The sequence below is a fragment of the Castanea sativa genome, chromosome 1, assembly GCF_040712315.1.
Source record: "Castanea sativa cultivar Marrone di Chiusa Pesio chromosome 1, ASM4071231v1".
In the NCBI taxonomy this organism is placed as follows: Eukaryota; Viridiplantae; Streptophyta; class Magnoliopsida; order Fagales; family Fagaceae; genus Castanea; species Castanea sativa.
In genome coordinates this window covers 24364409-24381115 of record NC_134013.1, presented here as the reverse complement: position 1 = coordinate 24381115, position 16707 = coordinate 24364409, and the positions used below count along the sequence as shown (strand labels likewise).

Sequence of the window (16707 nt, the reverse complement as noted above, 5' to 3'; positions counted from 1 at the left end):
TATAAGTATTTAAAATAAACTCCCTTATATATACATTGTCTTTTTTTAATTCGTCCTCAACCGCAACTTTTATGCTTTTACCAAACACTCAGCTTTTTCAAAAAGCACTTTTTAACAGCTTTTACCAAACACTCAGCTTTTTGAAAAATCACTTTTTCATTATGCACTTTTTCAAAACTCAACTTTTTTATTATGCACTTTTTTAAAAAGCCCAACCAAACTCACCCTAATTGTGCAAAGAAAAATAAATAAACCAATTGAAGAAAGAAGCTTCTTCGACTCCAAAAACAGTGTTTAGTCCAAATCACAGAAAAGAATAATCAGAAAAGGAAAGACACGGAGGAGCAAATATGATTTAAAAGCACACACAGCAGGCACGTCTCTATGCTACATGTGAATGAGGCACTCCCCTAAAACCCCCCAAATAAAAAAAAGATTCTTAAATTTTAACCAATTTTGTTATTTTTTTTCATTGTGAAAGTATTAATTAAACTCAAATATTAGTCAATAAATTAATTAATTTTTTTTATCAAAAGAAAAATAAGAAAAAATGTGAGAAATGTTACATCCACAACTAGTTGTTATTGGTGGAATAAAAAAGTAATTTCAGTAATGAGTTCAAATTAAAACAAGTAAGAACTTAACATCTAGAATTTGTTGTGAATATAGCATTTTTCCAAAACAAAAAAAAAACCAATGCATAAAAAATTTCACAACAGTTAAGTTGACAAACTTTTACAATTTTACTAGGGTAAACTTTTACTAGTTTTGACTTAGGTCTATCATTAATATCACATTTTTACTTACTACTATCAAGCTGTCATATAAACTAGAGTGAAAAGTTTGTCAAATTTTTTGTGTCTATATGCTTTCTTAAAAAAAAAAAAATCTAAATAGGTTCCAGCTAGCTCAACTGGTATATTTCTGATGGTTGAATAAGAGAACTGAAGTTCAATCCCCATTTACACAAAAAACTGATTGGTGTCTTGGTAAAGAGCTATCATCAGGAGCGGACGCCATAAGTTAAAACTCTCTCTCAACAAAAAAAAAAAAAAAAAAAAATTACGTGATTAACTAGTAATTTTGCATCTAAAAAAGGATAATAAAGTTTAAGTAATAGATGTCTTCAAAGATAATGCACCTGCGTTTCATAGACAAAACCTTTTCAACCTACTCTAAGAAACTACTAAAATTTTTCTTCACCATAGTAATGTACTAGGTTTTTGTGATCTCAGCTTTGTTCGGCTCAAATTCACCAACATTGTCTTGAATTTTCAATATTTGAACTCTAGTTGTGGAAAACAATAGTCATGAAAATGAAATTGAATTGCATTTGTTTCAAGCTCTTAATTTATAAACAAAGAAGAATTTCAATTGAAAGATTATGACTCCTTATTTAAATTGATAGATTCTAAAATATTATGACTTTTCATATTGAACTAGATAATCCATAATCCTTTCAAAAAAAAAAAAAAAGACATTTGTTACTATGATTTTGTACGTGAAAATAAAAATTACTAATTGATCTTGATCACATGCATAAGTGCCAATTTGCACTACACTCGAGTGCTTTCTAGTGTCACATATCTATAAATTTTTTCAATCATTTTATTAATTGTGTTACCCCACTAATGTACAACCCGATTGGCCCAAGGTAGTCAAACTTCTAACAACAAACTTAAGTTTGACACAAAAACAAAGTGATTTATCAAATTCAAAAGAAAAGAAAAATGGAATGGAAAAACACGTGTTTTGTGACAACTTACTAGTTACCAAGCAATTAACGTTCATTCCTTGCTTGGTTACCAATCTTGGAATACTGCAGATAGATACCCAAAGCTAAAAGGCCATAATAGAAGCAATTAACACACAAAAAAAACTCTCTCTCTCTCTCTGAGTTACTCAAAAATGGCCTCTTTGGGCGAATATTGTACAAGAAATTGCCCGTACTCAAAGAACAGCTTCAACATATTGTCAATTTTTCAACCATGTAATGCAAGGCAATTTAGAAGAAGCGTAGTCACCAAGCAGCTCAGCACTAGGCCTACATTTTGTCCATTGTCAACTGGAGGGAAAATGTTGTTGATAAATATCATCCAAAAACGCAAAGAAGATCAGTGGAGACTATGGTGCACTGACGATGGATCGTGTGGCATTGCTCCTCTGCCTCCACCAATTCCTTCTGCATCAAATTTAATCCATGAATTTTACACTGCCATCAATACCAAGAATAGTGAGGAATTGAACGAGAATTTGGACCCACTTCTATCAGAAGATTGCGTGTATCAAGACCTTTTCTTTTACATTCCCTTTCAAGGAAAGAAGGTGTTTTTCTTCTCTGTACTTCCTCCTTCCTATCTTTAGCATCATTCTAAATGCTATTTCTAATTTTCCAGACACAAGTTGGGTCACACAAATAATATAACTTTCTTTTTCTTTTTTTTTGGTTATCCATGTCAATTGCTTCTTTAACATTAAATTTTACTTATAAATTATGAGTAATTCTTAGGTATTTCTAGAGCAGGAAAAATGATGCTCCATTGTCTAACATTTATAATGAGGTTCACTAATTAAATTTATGGTAGAATTTACTATAAATGTGAGAGAATTGAGCACAATTTTTCCGCACTTCAAAAATACTTAAAAAATTTTCGTAAATCATAGGGTATAATATTTGGTACTAATATTTTTTGGTGATAAATTTTTTGTATAACTAGCTCAACCCATTATTGACTAAAAATTTAATCAAACATCAAACAGTTGTTTGTAGATTTTGTCTCGAAATAACATAATGCTCCATGCAAGTTTATGGCAAAGCCAAAGTATCGCTGTTAAATGTAAATTGCCACAAAATACAATGGTATATGTTACTACAATCTCGGAATATTAAGATTTAAGACCACCAATGTGGGAATGTACAGGATGTCAAAAGCTTTTTGTGCAATGTCATGGAAGCGATGGGACACAATATTTGTGCTGTTGTGAAAAGTGTGAGTGAGGGCGAGAATTATTCTGCAACTGTGATTTGGCATCTAGGTAACTTCAACACATTTTTTAACTTCAAATTCCATATATATATATATATATAAAAACAATTCTTTTGCAAGCAAATTTCTGAAATTTCATAGATATCCCCCCTCCCCTTTTTCTCTTCTTTTGCCAGAAGAGAAAAAGGGGAGGGGGGATATCTAAAGATGCTTATATATCAAAATATAAAACAGAAAATTGAAAAATCCTAAAAAAATATGAGTATTTACCAACTCTGTGTAAGAGTAAAAATCCCAAGAATTTTTGAATTACTAGAATTAAAAATCAGGCAAGTTTAACCATTTGGGGCCTCTGTTTTGAGTTAAGCCCAATCTCGAATGTTTGTACGGCTTTTAAAACTTAAGCGTGGTCCAAGAGTTCAAATTTTGGGGCTGGGCTGAGCAGCTAAAGCAGCCTATAGCAATTTCTAATTTCTAATTGGAGATTGAAATTGGCAAAACTTATGTACATTATTTATATTAAAACCCGGTTTTAACTGATTATTAAAACTGTTAAATTCTCACAGAATGGAACAAAAAGGAAATACCCTTCACCACTGGCTGCCAATTCTTTGAATGTGAAGAAGTTGAGAGAAAGCTCCTTATTAGGTACTATTTCATTATCTTTAGCGTTGGCATATATGTATAGTCATATCACTGTGAGTCTCTTTCTGAATCCAAATCAATACGACTTTCATGTTGGATACTTAATAGTTGATAGTGAGTGGCATGAAATTTCACGTACCATGGTTCATAGGGTCCTTGTGTCCAATAATATTCTTTTACTGTATAGTTTGGTCAACTGTCTTGTATACCTTAATTAGTGGAGGGTTATAAGCTCCCGAATTTTATGCCGATTTGCAGCATCAAATTATGTGTAAATTATGGATTCGCATGCTTACTCAATGTGTAGTTATGTAGGAATTTTTGATTCATGTTGTGGAGTTGAGTGTATTCACTTTGACAAATGATGATAGTGATAAAAGTTGAAAGGAGTCATGATTTAATAAAGATCACTGCATGATAAAGACTGAAGTCTTATTATATTCAATTGTGTGTAAGATGTAAACGACCTATCTTTATACAGACATGATATGCATGTTGTACAAGAAATCGGAGTGTAGTACAATTATAATAGTACATTGGGTCAAAGTCTATGATAAATCCTAAAGTCTTATTATATTAAATTGTGTGTAAGACATATAAGATACTACTTTTATATATACATGACATGTGTGTTGTACAAGAAATAGGAGTGTGGTACAAGTTTAATATTACATTGGGCCTAAGCCCATTGGGCTTATAATCTAACACAACATTTGCTCCGTCTTTACATTTTTTCCAACAATGTTCATAATGTTTTATGGGAACAATAAAAACAATTGCACTGAAAAGGGTGGCAACGAGTAGTTGATAAACAAATATGCATTTTTTATTTTATTTTATGATTCTAATATGCATTTGAACTTAGAAGCTGTTAAAATTATTCAAGAACAAGAAGGAAATCATTAAGTTGTTCCCAATTCCTTTAATCACCTGACTTGTAATTGTTATGGCTAATTGTAGACCCATAATAAAATGATAGTCAATTAGAGTATTTATCATTTTAAGTTTTTAAACTAGTTGTGAAAAAGGATACCCTAGAATTTCTTCTTTGTCAAGGAAGACCACAAATATTTTGGTATCAGATTTTAAATATAGGCTTTTGTTTTTAAAACTTGAAAATAGCGGGTCTCAATTTTAAATCATGTGTTTAGTATGAGTTTTTAGAATACAATGTTATAAAAACATCTCATGCCAAACACTTTATTATGCGTTTTCAATTCTTAAATAACTATTCTAGAAAAATGGTGTCAAACACACATTTTTGCATTGTAGCATAGGTTTCATACCTCAGCAGAGTTTCATTACTAACATAACACTTAACCGAAATTTATATATTTTTTTAAAATTTCCTGACTTACAAGATTTGTTGTTTTTTTTTTTTTAATGGGAACTGACTAATAAAAAGAAAATGATGTGTAGGAAAATCACTGGTGTGCAAGAATTACCAGTAAAACCTGGTGACTTTATACTGGTATGGATCGGATATAAGTTTTCATTTTTCTACGCCTCTAAATTTGTATTAGGATAGAAACTCTTCACGTGGGGCTGGCTGACTCCATTTATTGTATAAATATGTAGAAACTGTTAAAGGCAACCAGCACTACTTTTGATCTCCATCCAGGATTAGCTGAAGGTACGTAATACGTAACATTCTTGCTTCCGGTTAATTTAATGTCATTATATCAATCACTCCAAAAAACAGGTGCACGTGTAACAGAAAAATGTGGCAGTTCATTTAAGGAACATCAGGCTCGGTACTCTGAATTCCGATTGTACACGGAGTTCCCAATTTTCGAGATGCGTTGGAAAGTACATTTTTGAATAAATAATTCATTTTTAATAAATAAATGAAAATGAGAAGTAGGAATAACTCTTATCAAATTGGGTTTACGTTAATCACTAATTTTAGCCAAGATTTTATGAATAATTAATTTTTTTTAATGAATACCATACAGATATCTGTTAATAAAATCCTATAAAATTCTCAAAGAGTAGTACTATTAGCATAATATTTTAAGGATTGTGTTAACAGGCAACCGTAAGGTGCCTGTTAACAACACATATTGTATCAGCTTTTTAGATTTTGGATAACTTTTGACAACTTTTTGATAATTTTTTTATTTTTTTTGATAATCTTTTTAACAATTTTTTTTTTCCTTCTGTTCTTTAAATGAGATCCAAAAAGAGAAATCTTAACAAGCACCATGTGGTGCTTGTTAACATTTCCCATATTTTAATAATAATTTTATAACAAAATCTAAGTGGTCAAGTGTATTCAATATGTTTATTTAGGTACACTACTAAAATTATTATTTTTACTGTCATTAATAACTTGCAACTTAAATTTTATTGTGAAAATCTAAGTGATTAATTGTTGCTTTTGTAGCTTTATTCACTTCCTAAACATTCTTGATAATAGACTAATTTGAACATGACTACCAAGAAAGAAATTAACAAAACTTTTAGATAAATTCAAAGATAATCAACTCCTTAAATCAACTGCAATATTTATCAAACATGCAGCTCTAAGGCGATGTTGATTTTTTTTTTTTTTAATTTTGAATGAAAAATTAATTAGAAATAAGGCTAGGTAATTACACTATTATTGATAAGTGTTTTTTTTTTATAAAATTATTCGAGCTTGCAGGGTTGCTGCAGCTAATGGCCAATGGCACACATGACGGACTAGAAAAGTTTTTAGCATTGCTTGGCTGGAAACACTAGTTATGTTCGGGATCTGATATGCTTGAACCATGAGCCCGTACGTAGAACTCACTGGATTTGGATTAAATCTTGAGTTGTTCACCTGATATTATTATGATTAAGGAAAAGAATTAGGGATCTTGTTGAAAACCTATCTTGTTTTTATGGGCATTGATAAACTAAGAAACTACTTAAAATGTTGTAATAATGCCAACATCTCAATGGTTGGTCCAGTCTGTTCAAAATTGTACCATTAATTTTAGTTCAAGTACCTTTCTTTCATTTTCATGTGTGTGTGAGAGAGAGAGAGAGAGAGAGAGAGAGAGAGAGAAATTAATTAACTTCCATATATTTTACCCTTTTCCTAATTTTTAGGACTATATAGCGAGTGTCAATCACCTTAATTGCCTCCAAGAATGCAATATATGTTGCTTCTCGAAACAATGATATCCACGGTTGACCCATGAATTAAATTGTGAGGCAGAGTAATCCATGCTCATCATCCTAATTTGCTTTTTAATTGGATAGGTTAGCTTGTCTTTTTCTTCAAGGTCAAAAATCTTTTCTCGATATTTGTATAAAAATGAAAAATATTAAAATATCACTTTCTTGATATTTAGTGTTGGGTCATTTAGATTTTTCCCCCCTTTTGATTTTGCAGCAAGTTGCATACACCAAGAATTTTGAATATAACAACTCATTGTCATAATTGTCACCATAGTCTTATAAGGTAAAAATGTATTATTAATCTTTATATTTTTTAAAACATGTTCACATTTTGGTTTATGTCATCATCTCTATTACAAAAAATGCAATTTTAAACTAGCTGTATCTGTGCAGTCCATTAATCACATAAACGTTCTTTACCTAAGAAGCACCAACGCGGCTGGGAGGGTGCCGCACCGGAGTCCGACACGGCTGCTCGCGAGTCGGTGCCGCATCTAAGTTTTTTTTTTTTTTTTTGGATTCGCGCCGACCCGTGCCGATTCGGCTCCGACGAGCGCTAATTTGTGCCAAACTGGGCCGATTCGGGCCGAATTGGATCGTATTGGCTGAATATCGGTGTATTTTGGCCGGGAAAAGGAAATCGACTGGTGAGGGAAAAAAAATTAAACCGAAAATACCGGTGGACTGGACTGCATATTGATACACCGCTGTCGCTAGTGGACTGAAATCGTATCTTTGCTTCTTCGTCTTCTTCACTTCGTCTTCTTATAGAGTCATTCTTCGCCGGAGTGCTTCGTCTTCTTGCAGAGTTGTTCTGTTCTTTTTTTTCTTTTTCTTTTTTAATTTTTAATGGAAGAGTTCTGTTTCTTTTCTTTTTGATAAGAAACACTTAAAAAGGCCTCTCTTTTTTTTTTTTGGTTTTTTGCGCCTCTCTCACCAAACACGTGAGAGCCACATCTTTCTCTTTTTATTTTTTATTTTTATTTTTTAGAATGGAAAGCTACACTTATTTTAATACATGCTACATACATCCTTTATTTTGTTTTTGGGCTGATCAAATATGTGAGCCACTAACCACATTTTTAAAAAAAAAATTATTTATGAGAAGTCTCATCTATTTTAATACTTCTGTCAATAATTCAAGTGTCAAAAACTTTTGTGTACTTATTACTATCTATTTATTTTTCTATTATTATTATTATTATTATTATTATATGAGTTTTCTATTATTATTATAAAAAAAAACATACTTAGCAATATATAAAATATATAAATAAAAAAGTTTCAAAAAAATATATATATATAAATAAAAATATTTTTAATAATTTTTTAATTGCCGCACTCCACCGCACCCGCATTCTATTTTTTCAAAAATTACTAAGTCCTGCATCCGCACCCGTACCCGCACCCAAATCTCCAAATCTGAAAACGCACCGTGCTTCATAGTTCTTTACTGGTAGGCTGTAAGGCCTAACTATTAAGGACGATTAAGGTTTAAAGGATGGGAATATCCGGTACTTGATCTTAGGCCCACTGGAGGTGTACCAAATCCAAGAAAATCCATAACAATTACATCATAATCATGCAGATGCACAAAACATGCAACAAAAACCATGTGATGGGTTTACATCATGGCGTGGAACCTTCCCACTCCAACAATATATTGTTTTCTTTCGGCAATTGAGTGAAAATCTGCCTCTCCAATTTTTTGCAGAAAACATTAAATCCAATAACTTGATCTTCATGATCATGAAGGTCAACATCGCGTGCATCAGCTTGCACATGATCTACTGCTATGTTATGCTAGAGTTTAACATGTCATGAAATGATAGCAATTGATTGGTTGGTGGGAAATCACATCACTGCTTCAACATTCGGTTTGCAAGCACTAACATGATAAAGTTTAGACTTGTTTCTTAAGATTTTTATATTTTAACCAAAGGGTTAATTGGAAGACCTATTTTCTTTTGTTCCCCCTTTAAATAATTTCTTTCTTAGAGAAACTTATGGAGTGTTAAATAAATGGTAAGAAGACAAAAATCAATTTGACAGCCTAGGTACACAGAAGAAAACCCTCGAGGACTACATCTTTACTATATGCTCAAGTTGTGTGTTAAAATAAATCCAATATGATATATTTAGAAGAAATTGAACTCTAGACTATCTATACGTTAACTATGCTTAATTGACTTTGTTGTATAAGTACTATTTTTGACTTGCATGCCAAATAGAATAAGACTTGTGCCTAGAATATTATGGTTTATACACTGGTAACTGGATAGATTATTACTTATTGATAGCATTTTCATTTGACTTAGCAAAATGTTTTGATAATGAATTGTAGATAATAACTATAAAATATATATAATTTCCTATAAATCAAATATTCATGTGTGAGTGAATTGATTGGTTTAATTGTCATAATATTGACAAAATTAGTGATTAATACTATAATATTTGACCCTGATAAATTGATATATGATTTTAAGTTACATAAAACTTAAAAGGTGGTGCTCCAAAGCCAGGTAGTTGAATCAAACCCGCACAAAAAGACTCCTGAAGTATATTAACTCTCATTGGATTAATGGTGAGTTGGTGACCCATGCCACAATTTGGTCAACTCTTTTATAATAATTACAACATGTAAATTATACGCTTCACAATAGGAATTACTTGTTAATATTTGACTAAAGTAAACTTCGATTCTTAAAGTTTGAGGTTCTTAAAGTTGGAGGTTGAATTTATTTTAGTCTTTTACGTTTTAATTTATTTTTTTTCCTTTGTTTGATTCCATTTTCATATTTTAACTGCGTCATTCATTTTTGTAATTTTGTTATTAATCTCACCGTTCAATACTAGATAAGTAATGATTTTTAAGTCACATCACTCATGTAATACCAAATATCATCGGATTACTAGTTGAATTGGATGGTAGAACGAATATGAAAACAAAATTAAAACATAAATGGTTAAAATTAAAACAATCCTAAAGTTCACTTATATAGATTATCATTGAAACCTTACAATTTCATTTTATTAAAAGAAAATATGGATTTCAAAGCAATCATGGGGTTAGATAACGGTGAATTCTACAAATGAAGAGCAACATTGGACATTCAAAAGATTTCAAAAGAAGAAATAATTAGAGATTTCAAAAGAATTGAGCAGGTATTTGTAATTTGTATAATTAGAGATTTCAAAAGAAGAAATAAAAATACCACAAACCAAGAATTCATTACTAAAATGAAACGGCACTGATCATATATATAGTTTTTATTGTATAATATTAATGTCCATACCATTAACATTTCCACGGACATGTAAATTTTCTCGAAGAAGAAGAAGAAAAAAAAAAAATACTTGTAGATTTCTCATCAAGGTCTTGAGAAAACCTCAAAACCAGACAGATCCAAGGAACTCCAGCAATCGTTTATTAGATTGTTAGAAATTCTTAACTGATCATTGGACTGAAACGACTCCAATTCTTGCACTTGAACCATAGGTTGCCACATTAAATTCCGCAAACTTGCAGTATCTGACCACAAAACATCTTGAACCACTTCATCATCCAATAAACTCTGCAACCCAAATGCGTTCACTTCGTCATCTTCCATGAATTCTTGAACTTTCTCATCTTGACCAAGTCCTTGGAACAGTATATCACCCTCTTCAATGGGATTCTGGCTTTCAAACGCTGAGCTGGTTAAACAATTTGGCGAGTCAGATTGTGGGTTTGAATCGTTTGGCACCAAGTCTGGGACAGTCATGAACTCTGGCTGCTCAATATTATTGCTTGGGTTCTGATTCAAGAAATTAGCGAAAACAACAGCAAGATCAATATCCGAACCATTGGTACTCGAGTCCCCATTAGAGGAACTAGAGTCCGTAGATTGGTCATTGGCATAATTAGAAGAATTTGTTACTGAAACCCGCTGTGTCTGTGGGAGCTGCCTAGGCGACTTGCTGCGGCGATTCTTTCGACAACCACCACCAACTGGTACGTTTCTGAGAGAGCCACCTTTGGTCCAGTACCTCCTACAGCCTTTACAGAAGTACCTAGGCTGTGACAAGCTGTAGTTGTTGTAGTAACAAAATTTAGTGTTGGAGGAAGCACAACGAGGGCAATTGGGAGCAATTTCAACGCTGGGTTTCAACATTCTGTCCATAATTTGGAGTGGCCTAGGAGGGAACTGCAACAATTGGTCACAACTAGTTGTGAACATTTTTTTGAGAGCTATCAAGAATTTTGGGTTTGAGGGAAAAGAGAGAGAGAGAGAGAGAATTGTGAGAGTTTTAGTGGGAGCATGTGTGTTAGAGTGGGAATTTGTATAGTGGGGTTGGGAAAGAACGTGGGCGGTTGGGGAGCCGTTAGGACCAAGGAAGGGTGTGTACTGTGATGTGAGTTTTCATGTTATGGTATGCTGTTTAATAGGCGCATTGAGCGTGTCTTTAACGCCTCACGAGGCTTTTCTTCATTGGGCACTCACAACCTCCCTGAGACTACTGAGAGTGATTGAGGTTGATAATTCAATGTTTCGTCGGTTCTCATTGTTTTTTCTTTTATTTAATACTTAGCCGTGTGGTTTCTAAATGACTAAGATATCCTTGTGATTTTTCTTCCTCTGATAAATATCCTTGTGAACTATAGTTGGGAATATCCAAACACCTCAACAACCAAACACCACCACAACTGATCCACCCATTCAATTTGGTCTTTGTCCAATGAATTTTGATTAGTTTCGATGCCTGTAGGATTTAGTCGAGTGTGGGGTTTCCCACATGAAAATCCAACGAGACAAACGTTTAAAAAAAAAAACTCAATATATGCTACCATGAAATACATGTTATTGTTCAGATAAGAAGATCTTAAGATCGATGACAAATTTAGGAGAGATATAGAAAACGTTTCCCCTCAATTGTCAAATGACATTTAAAGACACTTTCATTGCACCACACCTACGAAACCAATTAGATCCAACAACATATCAAATGAGGCTGGCCAGTTGATCATTCAAGCATCAACAACCGCATTAGTGGAGTCTTTTTTGAACCCATTAGCAGGTGGAATAAAGGGTGGAACAAAACTCTACTAAACTTGACTCATAGACACCCTTAATTATAGTATACAAGAACTTGCTAATGAACTGCATATCACTTGTATAATAAGAGGAAAATACATATATACCCAATCTTGTAGAATATTTAGTATAGGGTTGGATATTGGAAAATAACAAGAGGAGAAAATAAGACATTTTTTTAGAAGTGATAATAGGGTCGGTATGCTTTTACATATTTACTTTTGTTTCCTTAATCATCTCCCACCACTCCCTGAAAATAAATAACAATACATAAGTACTTTTAACAACTTAGACTCATATCATTTTCAATTTTTCATAGCTTCTATAGTCCAAAATTTACCCTTTGAAAAAATAAAAAATAAAAATCTTAGGTTGCTCTATGTCCTTTGTACAAAGGATTCTTGCTCTCTTATTTTGTTTGTCAGTCACTCTTCTTTTCCTTTTATCTTGAGGGCGGTAACAATGGATAATGCTTAGATCAAAGAGTAATAAGTCTATTATAAACAAAGCCCTCTAGGTCTAGGGCCAGAGCATCCTACACCATAGACGATGAGGTAAAAAAATACATAATATTACAACATAACAAAGTTCCATAATTAGCAAGTAGGGGCGACTTTATGCATTTAGGAGCCTAAGGCGAAAATTGATTATGTTGTTTTAGATGCAAAATTACTATTAATAAACATGAACTATGTAGAATTTTTTCTTTTTTTAGAAATTTTATAGACAGAAAAAATTTGACAAAATTTTTCATACTTGTTGATGTGTGGCAGATTGATAGTGGTAAGTAAAAGAATAGTGTTAGTGGTAGACTTAGATGAGAACTAGTAAAAATTTGCTAATTCAACTCTTATTATTATTCTTTTTTTTTTTTAGAATTGCAACATTTACAATATTTTTTTACAACAAATCTCAGGTTTTAAGTTGCTTTTTGTTTTTTATTTGAAAATATCACTATAATTATTTTTTTTTCCATCAATAACAGGCTGTAACAACCTACTACTTAGCATTAGTTGTAAAAGTGTTGTGAAAAATATTGTGGATGTTGCATTTTTCTCTCTTTTTTATTTATTTTTCATTTGGTAAAAAAATATTATTTTATTTATTGATTATAAACCACCCTATTGGTTAACATTTGGGGGCCTTTTTTTACTTGGGGCCTTAGGCGACCGCATCTCTTGCTCTACCATTTAGCCGGCCCTGTTCAAGAAAACTCATCCAATAGGGTCTTGCAATTGGTTCAAGTTCCATAACAAAGTTCCAATATATGTGCTCAAGTCTCTTGCAAGGAAACTCATCCAATAGGATCTTGCAATCAAACAGAATTCGTTCCAAACTCCAAAGAGATATTGACAGAGGTATTCTTAAGAACTAGCATCGTCACACGTGATACGTGCGTGGGATGAGGTTTTTTTTTTGTTAGTGGTCTTATTTTGTAGATTTTTTATTTTATATATCTGTATAATTTTTATTTTGAAAATCTAATTTATAAGTGGATAAAGAAATTTCAAAAAATTAACAGGAGAGTGGTCTTATTTTTTAGGCAATGTTTTAGTGGGAGTTAAAGTTGCATTTTTACTGGATTGTCCTTTAGTTTTATCTCTACTTAAACATAAGGCCATGGTTGTCAAAATCGCGATCCAGATCGTAGAATCGCACGATTTTACGATCCCACCTCACCAAAAAGTTTTAAATCGTAGCAGGATCGCAAAAATGTTAGGATCGTAGGTAGGATCGTGTAGAATCGTATAGGATCGTAGGATCGTATGGGATTCTACCGATCCTACCATTTGGCTTGAATTTTTTTTTTTTTTTTTTTAAGTGGGATTCATTTGGGTAAACCTAAACCCACAAGCCCAACAGGTTTTAGAAGCCCAATAATAAATTGAAGTCCCAAATTTATCCCTATGTCAACATAAAATCTCAAAAAAACCTATGGTATAAGTTTAATGTTTACAAAAACAAAACTTTTTCTCTCTTTAACTGTTCCTGTTTTTTTAAACTGTTGTAGAAGCCAATTCACTTTTAATATAAATATACTTATGCTAAATTAATCATCTATTTGTATCGCCTTCACAAATGTTGTTACATAAAATCTAATGATGTACTTGTGTTTCACTATCTGTAGGCAACCATGTTTTATATAATTTTGAAGTGATTATTTTTATTGAGTTAAGAAGAACTATTTTTTTTCATAGAATAATAAGACCTAAAAAAGTAAATATCAATTTTAGAACCAAAAATAAAAAATAAAACCACACAATTGAAACCAATGTCATTAAAGCATTAGATTTAGGAACTTTACCTTAGAAATAACAGTTTTAGTACTCACAATAGTGGTGTTTCTAACTTCATAGAAAAGAAAATGCATTTTGTAGAGTCCATATTTTTGTAGTTGGCATATACGATAAATGTAATAAATTCATAGTGTTTTTGGTGTGTCTTAAGTGGGTTAAAGATGTATTTTATAGTCCAAGACAAAGACCCAAGTTCAGATCAAGAAAGAATCAAGTTTAGAGCAAGAAAACTAAAGTTTCTATCAGTTTGACTGCTAGCTTGATTCCTGGCTAGACCGTATAAGATTTTCGATTTCAAGCTTGATATCTAGTTCGATCAATCGAGATTGCGATATTATCAAAAATATAAAACGTGAAAAATGCCATAACTAGCCCTTTGTTAAAAACACAGCATCTTTCAGCCCTGTTAATGGTGAGCCATCACTGCCTTTAAGCTTTCTTAACTTAAGTTTAACGTTTTTTTTTAAAAAAAAAACTCAGTCAAAAACCCAGCACCTCTCAACCCTCTCAATAATGTTGCCATAAGCCATTGCTGCCTTTAAGGTTTCTGGTAATTTGTTTTGGTAGTTAGTACTTAGTAGTTTATCATTTATTTGTACTTTGTTAGCTTAATTCCATATTGTTGTGTTGCGTATATGATTTTGACAAAGCTTTTAAGGTTTTTATTTTTCTATTTTGTTAACTAAATTAAGTAAAATTTGAAAAATTATGAAACAGGATCGTCATTATTTAATTAGCTAGTTTACCTTAGATTGAGAATTTTCTTTTAGATTACATATTGTAAAATTGTAGTTAGCTAGTTTTTATATGCTAACTAGCCTAACTTATTTTGGATTTGGAACTTAGAATTTGGAAAACATTTTTCATATGTGTAGATAATATTTTAGTACTTAGTTGCTAATTAAACATGTACTGAACTTTTTAGATACATTATGTCAAAAGTTAAATATATTTTGCTTCATTAGAATGACATAAAAACGATGTAGTGCGTGCAAATTACATTTTATGATGCAATTTTTTTTTTTAATGGATGGATTTATATTTTAAGTAATTATATAACATACAAAGTCACTATCAATAGGTTTTTTGATTAAAATCTGAAAATAGGTAGGATCTTACGATTCACGATCCGATCCTACGATCTCCGATCCTACCTACCTCCCACGATCCTACGTAGGATCCCGATTTTGACAACCTTGCATAAGGCTATAAGGGCATTTTTGAACAAAAAAAAAAATCTAAACAGAGGAAACCCCTTAAATAATAGTATAGATAAGTACTAATGAAAAGGCATCGACTTCAACGATAATATTGGATTTATTTAAGGACTTGGCTAGCACTAAACCATCTCTTAGAGTCCATAATTCAGCCATAACGCTGTTAAGGACTCTAGAATATTCCTAGCATTCAAACCTTGTTAATCGCTTTATCTCTCCCACGATGGACTATTACTTTGAGGTTTAAAAAAAAAAATTTGGGTGTAAATTTTCATAACAAAGATAAAATTGTGTAATATTTTTCATTATAATTAACAGTAAATTACCATAATCAAAACTAGCCTCATCACACGCGCTTCGTGCATGCAATGATGCTTTTTTTTTTTTAATGGTAGTAGCAAAAAAAAATCTATGTTTTTTATTATATATATAATTTTTATTTTGAGAACCATCAGGAGAGTGGTCATGTTTTGTAGGCAACATTTTAGTGGGAGTTAAAGATGTATTTACTTATAATAAAAAAAGTGTTTATATCTATTTAGTTTAGTTTTTTTTTTTTTTTGAGATTTAGTTTGGTTTTGGATAAACATGGGGTGTTTTTTTTTTTTAAGGAAAAAAAAGCAGTGGCTTGTTTAACTTATTTTTCTACTTTAAAAAAAAAACAATAAACGTATAATTATTTTGAAGAAGTGGATTAGTGGAAGAATGCTCATATTTTATAGGCAATGTTTTAATGTAAATTAGACATGTATTTAATTAAACTATCATTTAGTTCTGTCTCTACTTAAACTTAGGGAAATAAGGGTATTTTGGACCAAAAAAAAAATCTGGTCCAAACAAAGGAAGCCTCTTAAATAGTAGTATATTTTTTAATGGTAGTAGCAAAAAAAAAATATCTATGTTTTTTATTATATATATAATTTTTATTTTGAGAACCATCAGGAGAGTAGTCTTGTTTTATAGGTAACATTTTAGTGAGAGTTAAAAATGTATTTACTTATATATAAAAAAGTGTTTATATCTTTTTTTTTTTTTTTTTATATTTAGTTTGGTTTTGTATAAACATGGGGTGTTTTTTTTTTAAGGAAAAAAAAAAGCAATTGGTTGTTTAACTTTTTTTTCTATTTAAAAAAAAAACAATAAACATATAGTTATTTTGAAGAAGTGGGTTAATGGAAGAGTGTTCTTATTTTGTAGACAATATTTTAGTGAAAATTAGACATATAGTTTTACAAGACTATCATTTAGTTCTGTCTCTAACTTAACTTAGGGAAATAAGAGTATTTTGGACAAAAAAAATCTGGTTCAAATAGAGGAAGCTTCTTAAATAGTA

General features: G+C 31.5%; 2 protein-coding genes across 2 annotated transcripts; one reads left to right on the top strand and one right to left on the bottom strand.

Moving 5' to 3' along the window:
- Positions 1–1878: 1878 nt before the first annotated feature.
- Positions 1879–6594, top strand: LOC142624265 (uncharacterized). Its single transcript, XM_075797817.1, has 6 exons — positions 1879–2325; positions 2922–3036; positions 3554–3635; positions 5052–5103; positions 5211–5265; positions 6280–6594. The coding sequence occupies exons 1-6, from the start codon at positions 1909–1911 to the stop codon at positions 6354–6356; spliced, it is 798 nt and encodes a 265-aa protein (XP_075653932.1). The 5' UTR covers positions 1879–1908; the 3' UTR covers positions 6357–6594.
- Positions 6595–10013: 3419 nt separating this feature from the next.
- Positions 10014–11215, bottom strand: LOC142622222 (dof zinc finger protein DOF1.2). Its single transcript, XM_075795666.1, has one exon. It carries the CDS (start codon positions 11003–11005, stop codon positions 10157–10159), a length of 849 nt encoding a protein of 282 aa, XP_075651781.1. The 5' UTR covers positions 11006–11215; the 3' UTR covers positions 10014–10156.
- Positions 11216–16707: the final 5492 nt, after the last annotated feature.